Genomic DNA, 8,445 nt, shown 5'->3' on the forward strand with positions numbered 1-8,445 from the left:
TTATGTTATGCATTTATGAACACCAGCATGTGACGCACGTGAGTTTGAAGTACGACACTCCCACATTATTTTGTTCCCATTCCGAGCAAAAAGGGGTTGGCACGGGGGCGCCTGGGTGGCTCACCTGGTAGAGCGCACGCCCATATATAGAGGTTCACTCCTTGACGCAGCAGCTGTGGGTTCGACTCCGACCTGCGGCCCTTTGCTGCATGTCATTCCCCCTCTCTCTCCCCTTTCATGTTTTCAGCTGTCCTATAAAATAAAGGCCTAAAATGCCCAAAAAACTTTCTTAAAATAAAAATAAAATAAAAAAGGGTTGGCACATTGTGGTTCAGTTTGGCTGACACTGAATTCCTTTCAACTTTATGGGTGGGTGACAGCAATGAGAGGATGTGAGAGCAATAGGTTATGGCTTCCCTGCTGAATATGATTTATTATAATATAAATTTCTTTAGCAATGTGTTTTTGTCTAAAGATAGTTCAAATCTGAGTTAATGCGATTGAAAAAAACTATACGAAATCACTTTGAACAATGTAAACGTCAAGAATAAAATATCACTTTAAAGTTAGTTACTTCCAGTCATCAGGGTCAGAATCAGAAAAGAATGTATTGCCAAGTAAGTAACATAAGGAATTTGCCTTGTTGGATGGTGCATACATAAACATAATTAAAGGAAATAAACAATACTTGTAAAAGAAACGATAACATAAACAAATATGAAGAATATTACTGCCTTTGAAAATGAGAAAGGAAGGCTGTGTGGTTTATTGCAGGATGTGCAAAGATGTTGAGAAGTGTGCAAAAAGTTCAGGAGATATAGTCAGACAGGTATATAGTCCAGGATGTTTGTTAATGTAACATGTAGTATATAGGGGTTTGGACTGGACGTCAGCGACGGCGATGCTGTATAACGGGCAGAACAGGCAGAAAAGGGACATTGTGTTTAATGATAATATTTACTGAGGTAAACAGAGAGTGTGTGGGTGTCGGGTCACGCAGGGACGAAGCACAGAAGAGACAAACTGTGGTCAGAGATGATTTCATGTTTAACCAAACATGACCGTGTTTGTGTGATGAACTCACCTCGCTCTTTCTTTTCCTTTGAAAAGGAGTCAAACTTCCTGCGTAGAGATTTTCTCCGTTTGTATGTTTCTGTGAGAGAAAAACAAAAAGTCACCATGAATCAAGGTATTAGTGATGCTCAAGAATGTGAGAACAATGAAGACTGTTTGTTCAGGGATGTCTGGTTTTCATTTATTTAGTCATGTACGTAAGTTCGCATATAGCCGCTTTGTGGATGTACACGTGGATTTACAAATGTAGACACACACACACACACACTTTTTATCAGCCTTAAATCAACTTCATCACTTCTTTCTCTGAAATACAAACACCGCCCTCATTATGACCTTCTTCCCTTCTTTCTCTTTGTACGTCTTCCTCCGCTCTAAGAATAAAGCGCACCATTTTAATAGACCTTGTTTGTTTGAATTTGCTCAAAGGCTGCACCACCCCACACATGAAAAACAAAGCAAACTATTTTACGTGTGACAACAATCAAGAATAGCAGTTAGTTCAAAACTATATTTAAGAGCATGATTAAAAGGAAAAAACCCACGTTTTAAAGACTTAAAATCCAACTGAAGTCCCTTTTTGCAGTGTCAAAATCAAATGTATTGTTAAGTTTAAAAAAGAATCTCAAATGCAATGTTTTTCCAGAGCTTTCAATCACATCCCACAGTTTTCCTCAGGTGATGGGTTTTGCTCAAATGCCAGGGAGATTAGATTGTTTTTCATCGCGTGGCAACTTAAGTATGGACACCTGAGTTATCTCCATGACTGCTGAGCAAACTCCGTCTGCTTAGGAAAACCATGATGTGGTTGAAAGCTCAGGAACAAGCTGATTAGTAGACGTTCAGTTACAATCCCTTTTTTTGGCACACTATGTTTGTGTTTATTTGTTTTATACACATAAATACAAATCACATTAAAGAAATATAAAACACGTGAATATTTGGTAGAAACCACTACTGTTATTAAGACAAAGAATAAGCTTTTACTTTCACTAAAATATAAAGTCTTTTAGTGATACGTCACAAATGCAGCTTGAGCACAACAAGAATGAATGGAACAACAATTTCCAAAAAAAGTAGCTTAGGCTTCGGTTACTCAGGGTGTGTTTGAATAAATCCTAACAAATGACACGTTAGTTCTCCTTTGTTTGACCGTGATGTCCTGAAAAATGAGACAGTTCAAGAGTCCATGCTACTTACACTACATTCCGACTCTGTGGAACGCCCTTCCTATTAACTTACGTTCCGCAGTCTCAGTTGATGCTTTTAAAAAGCAGCTGAAGACACACTTGTTTAAACTCGCTTTTGTCTCATGTTTGTAACTTTGGGTTTTTAGTCTTCTAATCTTTTACCTTCATTGGTATTTTATTTATTTTCGCTTGCTTATTTGCTTATACAAATGTTTATCATGTGAAGCACTTTGTGCTACATCAAATAAACTTATTATAAAGAACTTACAAAGAATATCTCATAGATAGACATTAATAGACATAGACATAAACCGCAAAACAACAGCATTCTCACTGTGTGCACAGACACGAGAGCGTGCCATGAAACCAAAAGATATAAAAACATAAACTTCTCCCTTTTGGGACATGGAATTTGCAAAGTGCAATTGAATTTCAGTTCGAAAACCACAATTGCTGACATTTTGTGGATTTCTGCAGCCATTTTGTTTGGTGTTTTTTTTTCCTAGCCAAGAAGTGACATTAGTTGCATCAACAGTGGAGTTTGATAGCAGAAAATACTATGGTGATGTGAAGCCTCTGCAGCTGTAAATCGATGTTTACAGTACATGTAATGGCTAGTGTTGTGCGTATGTGTGGGTACTTGTTACAGCAGTAGCAGTTCTCTGTGGGTCTGGTTTAATGGTGTGTGTTACATTTTGTTTTTACGAGCTCTTACATCCTGCTCCTCTGACTGGGTTTATGTGGAAGAAGCCATTGTTTGGGTTACTTAAGCTGCTGTTTAGAAATCACTAATTCAACATTGGGTCTTTTACCTATTAAGGAACGATCGGAGTTCCTTGCGTCGAAAATCACACCGTCCAGAATATTTGGGACCCTGAAGATGGAAATTCTTTGCTTAATTCCAGCTTTATCACAGAACAAAAGCAAGCAAATTAAAAACAGTAAGGGGAAAGAAAGAGTATTTGTATCCATGTCAATGTGTGTGTACGTACTTTTATGTGTGTGTATGTGTGTGCAGGATAAAGAGGGTCAAATTCCCATGACTGCAGGAAATTAAAGTTTATTTCCAAAGCGCATGGCCCTTCCCATCACACACACGCCACCTCCAGCTAAGGCTAATCCCTTATTGTGTGTGGGTGCATATGTAGGCTCCTTGTAGGCTTCCAAGTATAACAGACTTGGATGTTTTCCTGCAATTTTAAACTATTATTTGTTGCTGGCGGAAAGTTTTGCATCATTTCAATCAATTACAGGATCACACATCGTACAAAATTACCAGAATCGAGCACTTTAGGAAGTTTCACAATTTCGTTCCTCTACTTCTATTTAAAGAGAGATCATTAAATTCCTCATGCACTCTTTGTTGTTGCTGCCTATCTTATCAAGGACTAGGGCTAGTGATTGTTTTTTATTAATCTTTTGTCCGTCACTATTACATGGAGCCCATAGTGACATCTTCAAATTGCATGTTCTATCCAACCAACAGTCCAAAATCCAATATTCAATTTACAGTGATATGAAAAAGGAGAAAAGCAACAAATCCTTAATATTTCAGAAGCCAGAAAGCAAAGAAAATCTGGCAGCTGTGCTTGGAATTAACTTTAAATGATTACTTGATTATGAAAACACTGATCGACTACTCAACATAGTGTTCCGGCTATAGCCAGGACTCTCGAAAAAAGAGGCTTTCCTGTTATAAGAAATAAAGTAAATGGAACAAGTGGAGTTTAAGGGAAGAGAACCAAAGCGAGAGAAAGTTGAAGACGGACAGATGATCAGAGGAAGGAGAGAGCGAGTTAGTTTGGAGTCCCTGTAGAGCAGCGATTCAGAGAATGGGGCATGAGAATGAACTCTGGAAAACACAAAATAACAGCAAATCTGTCTCTCAACTACTGACATGTTTCACAAAGAATTCACTGGACTCTGCCAATGTAAGCAACAAACACTAAACTTGCCCAGGTGCATGCACGCACGCGCGCGCGCACGCACACACACACACACACTCAAACTGTGGTGGAAGAATTCAGATCCTTTACTTAAGTAAAAGCACTCACACCGCAGTGTGATGCTGTAAAAGCATGCAAGTATAATCAGGAGTACTCAATACTGAAAAATGTCCCTTGTGACTGTTTCTATTATACATTTTATCGTTGGATTATTATGGATTAATCTGTTGATTATTTTCTCCATTAATCAATTGATTGTTTGGCATGTACAAATTCTAAAAATATTGAGAAATGGAAAATTACCCAGAGCCCAAAGTGGCACCATCACAATGTTTGTTTTGTGTAAACAACAGTCCAAACCTCAACATTATTACTAATACATTACAATTAATATTATTATTGTTGTTATTAAAAAGGAAAAGCAGCAAATATTTATCATTTCAGAAGCTGGAATCATTAAGTCTAAATCGGAGGCCATGGTTCTCAGCAGGAAACCGATGGAGTGCCTTCTCCAGGTAGGGAATGAGTCCTTACCCCAAGTGAAGGAGTTCAAGTACCTTGGGGTCTTGTTCGCGAGTGAGGGGACAATGGAGCGGGAGATTGGCCGGAGAATCGGCACAGCAGGTGCGGTATTACATTCAATTTATCGCACCGTTGTGACGAAAAGAGAGCTGAGCCAGAAGGCAAAGCTCTCAATCTACCGGTCAGTTTTTGTTCCTACCCTCACCTATGGTCATGAAGGCTGGGTCATGACCGAAAGAACAAGATCCAGGGTACAAGCGGCCGAAATGGGTTTCCTCAGGAGGGTAGCTGGCGTCTCCCTTAGAGATAGGGTGAGAAGCTCAGTTATCCGTGAGGAGCTCGGAGTAGAGCCGCTGCTCCTTTGTGTCGAAAGGAGCCAGTTGAGGTGGTTCGGGCATCTGGTAAGGATGCCCCCTGGGCGCCTCCCTAGGGAGGTGTTCTAGGCACGTCCAGCTGGGAGGAGGCCTCGGGGGAGACCCAGGACTAGGTGGAGGGATTATATCTCTAACCTGGCCTGGGAACGCCTCGGGATCCCCCAGTCGGAGCTGGTTAATGTGGCCCGGGAAAGGGAAGTTTGGGGTCCCCTGCTGGAGCTGCTGCCCCCGCGACCCGACCCCGGATAAGTGGATGAAGATGGATGGATGGATGGAATCATTAAGTGATTTTATATGAAAAATGACCTAAATGATCAACATTTTCACCAATTAATTTTCTCTGTAATCGACTAATTGTTTCAGGTGTACTAGTATAAACTGTTGGGGAGTTTAATTCATAACAAAACATCATGTTTTATAAGCTCTTTGTATGTTTTGTTTGTGCAATATTCCCTCTGAGATTGAGTAGAAGTAGAAAGTGGCACGAAAAGAAAAAATTCAACTAAAAAGTACAAACACCTCATGTAAATGCACATAGTTACATTCCACCACTGCACTCAAATGCCAGCACTTGGGGCGATGCATGTACAGGAATGTAAAGACCAGCATAATAAAGTAGTGTGTGCTTGTACAAAGAAACTGGAGAGGTTTTATTGCAGATGCAGCGGTAAGAGGCAAATAGACAAAAAGGGTGAATGAAGCAAGAGGACAAAGTGAAAGATAAAGAGAAGCAAAGACTGCAAGATGCATTTTCGTGATGAAGACACAGAGAGAGAGAGAGAGAGAGAGATGGAGACATCATAGAAACGGAAGAAGAAGAAACCCGAAAGACAAACGGGGGAGGGGAGCGCGGTGGGAGGTGATGCCCGAGACCGTGACGGACTGGATGGACTGCAGAGATTTCACCCCGGGGGAGAAACTGAGGACCAATATTCCCACACTTACTCACAGAGCGGGTTGTCTGTGCGCCAGACAAGTAGATTCAAACTGTTCCTGCAGTAATATCAGCATGGTTTAACTGTAAGAAAAATAAATCTCTCTGGGCGCTGTAACAGTCATCTTTACAGTTATCGTTCCAGTTTGATCTTTTATGGGGCAGCACCAGACTTTATACTTATGGGCATCACATGTGTCTGAGATCTGCTGTGAGTTAAAGCTTTTCATTAGTAAATCTATGCATCAGGTGATATAAAAAGAGATATTGTCTGTAAGTCTCTGATAGATGTCCCTTTAGTGCTCATGCTAACATTTTTAGCATATCCCTAGTTGAACTTTGTGGTGTGTACTGTTAGATAACATGAGATACGTCTTTATTGATTGCCAGAGGGGAAATGTAGGTGTTGCAGTATGGAGGACAGAAGCTGGCAAAATCAAAAATATATGAAACGAAAAACTGAATAGAAAGGTAAAATAAAATATGTCCCATTTGATCAATAAATTGATGCCTACAGTAATTTTCGGCACATTCATTGGCATCATCCAAAACATCCCCCAGATTATTCCATCTGGAATATGTCGAGATATTTGGGAAGTCTATTCCCCGAATTTCAACTTGCTTGCCAGAATACAGAAAGCCAAAGGCAAAGCAGTGAATGATAAATGATTTACTTGTGTTTTCCCACGAATACTCAGTGTATAATTAAACCCTGACCTGATGGAAGAAGAGAGTACATGTATCCCTACAGATAAAGAAAAAATAACAAAAGAAAGAAATAGGAAAACTTCCCGAAAATGAAAAGGACAAGTGGATGTCTCACAGCATGTAAATTGCTCTGAGTCACCAACTTGTTTCCATCACTTGGAAGGAAGATTCATTTATTAACGAAGATTCCCTTGAGACCCTAATCTCAAACCAAGTCTTGACCCTAAAACTTAAAATTTTACATTGCGAGGACCTGTTTTTTCTCCCCAAAGTGTGACTGTGTAAACAGATTTATGTCCTCGCAACATGAGTAAAACAACGTTCACACAGGCTCAACATCCCATGATTTTATTATCTAAATGGGAATCAAAACCATGACAGCAAATGAGCTACAAAATAATTGAGCTTCACTGTTTAGAGTATTGGAGATCATGTGTGAACTGGGCCTGTGGTCAAAGTTCAGCATGTTCTGTAAAACCCTGAGGGAGAAAAACAGTATGGGAGAGAGCAGCTGAGTCTGAGAAAAGCAGCCCAAGGACTGGTTTCACAGGAGAAAGGCTACCGACAGATCCTCCACACACATAAACACACACACACCACTTCTACAATCAGCTGTGTTTCTCAGCATCAGCCACTATACTCGGTGAATCTTGAGAAATCTCCAGCCCCAATAAACATGATAAAAAAAACCCTCCCAGTCTGTGGTCTACTGTATGAAGTGTTTGAAAGATTTACAGTTTGCTGGTGAAACTATCCTTTACTTTACTGGCTGGACTTTAGAGCTCAGACAGATGCGACGAGTGCACACAAACACTATTTCAAAGCAGAGAGTAGAGTCCAGTGGTAAGGAGAGGAAGGTTGTGCAAGTAAACATCAGCAGAGGAAACGTGTTGAGGTATTTACCGCTCTTATTAAAGATTACTAGAGCTGATGTAACAATTAGGCTGTTAAGGACAACAGCCTTCACTGAGGCTTGACATGCTTACTTAAAGGTGTGACTTATAAAACTAACTGTCATATTTGCTGAAACTGACCCTATGTTCCAGTAGAACTACATGAAGCAGGTAAAGGTTTAAAAAAAAAAAAACCTGGCTCCTCTGGCACCACCTACAGCCTAGAGTGCGATTTGCAAAATCACTGTGTGTCAATCACTGCTCATGCACACCCATTCATTCTCCCTTGTGGGGGGAGGGGCTTAGGAGAACGTTTTTGGCTTTAGCAGAAAGGGGGGAGGGACTGAGAAGTTGTTGATGTTAAACAATTTTGGCTAAGTCCTGGATCTTCTCAATCCTACCTACAGCACCTTTAAAGATCCCATGTTTTAAGACATACAAAAATACTCTGCTGCAATATAATTTGTGTCTATTATGCTTTACACTTCAACTACCGTATTATTATTTGTTTACACTCAGTTGCAGAGCAGGACGTGGCTTTCTAATCCTGCCAGATCTGATATTTTGACTATAGTTTTTAGCAGTTTGCGCACTTCTCCGGCCCCATATGTTGTTTTTTATCCTTTAGGGTGTATTCAGATCAGATCAAGCGATTCGCTGCAGAGTTGTGCGGCGGTGGGAGTGTCACTTAAAAGGCCCATTTGGTATGACATCCTGCTGTGGTATTCAACCCCCCAATGTAACACAGTAGACTTTACATTTCTCAATTATTGAATTCCGTCAGATCGTTTATGGATCTCAACA

At 40.3% G+C, this 8,445-nt stretch overlaps 1 protein-coding gene across 3 annotated transcripts in view; it reads right to left on the bottom strand.

Annotated features, from left to right (window-relative positions):
• arhgap36 (Rho GTPase activating protein 36) overlaps positions 1-8,445 on the bottom strand; it is a 72,497-nt gene that overhangs the window by 24,724 nt on the left and 39,328 nt on the right. For all 3 annotated transcript variants that reach the window (XM_078275705.1, XM_078275707.1, XM_078275706.1), the window contains exon 3: positions 1,085-1,153. In XM_078275705.1, coding sequence (XP_078131831.1) covers positions 1,085-1,153 — 69 coding nt within the window. The remainder of the gene's footprint in view (positions 1-1,084; positions 1,154-8,445) is intronic.

The sequence above is a fragment of the Sander vitreus genome, chromosome 19 (assembly GCF_031162955.1).
Source record: "Sander vitreus isolate 19-12246 chromosome 19, sanVit1, whole genome shotgun sequence".
Taxonomy (NCBI): Eukaryota; Metazoa; Chordata; class Actinopteri; order Perciformes; family Percidae; genus Sander; species Sander vitreus.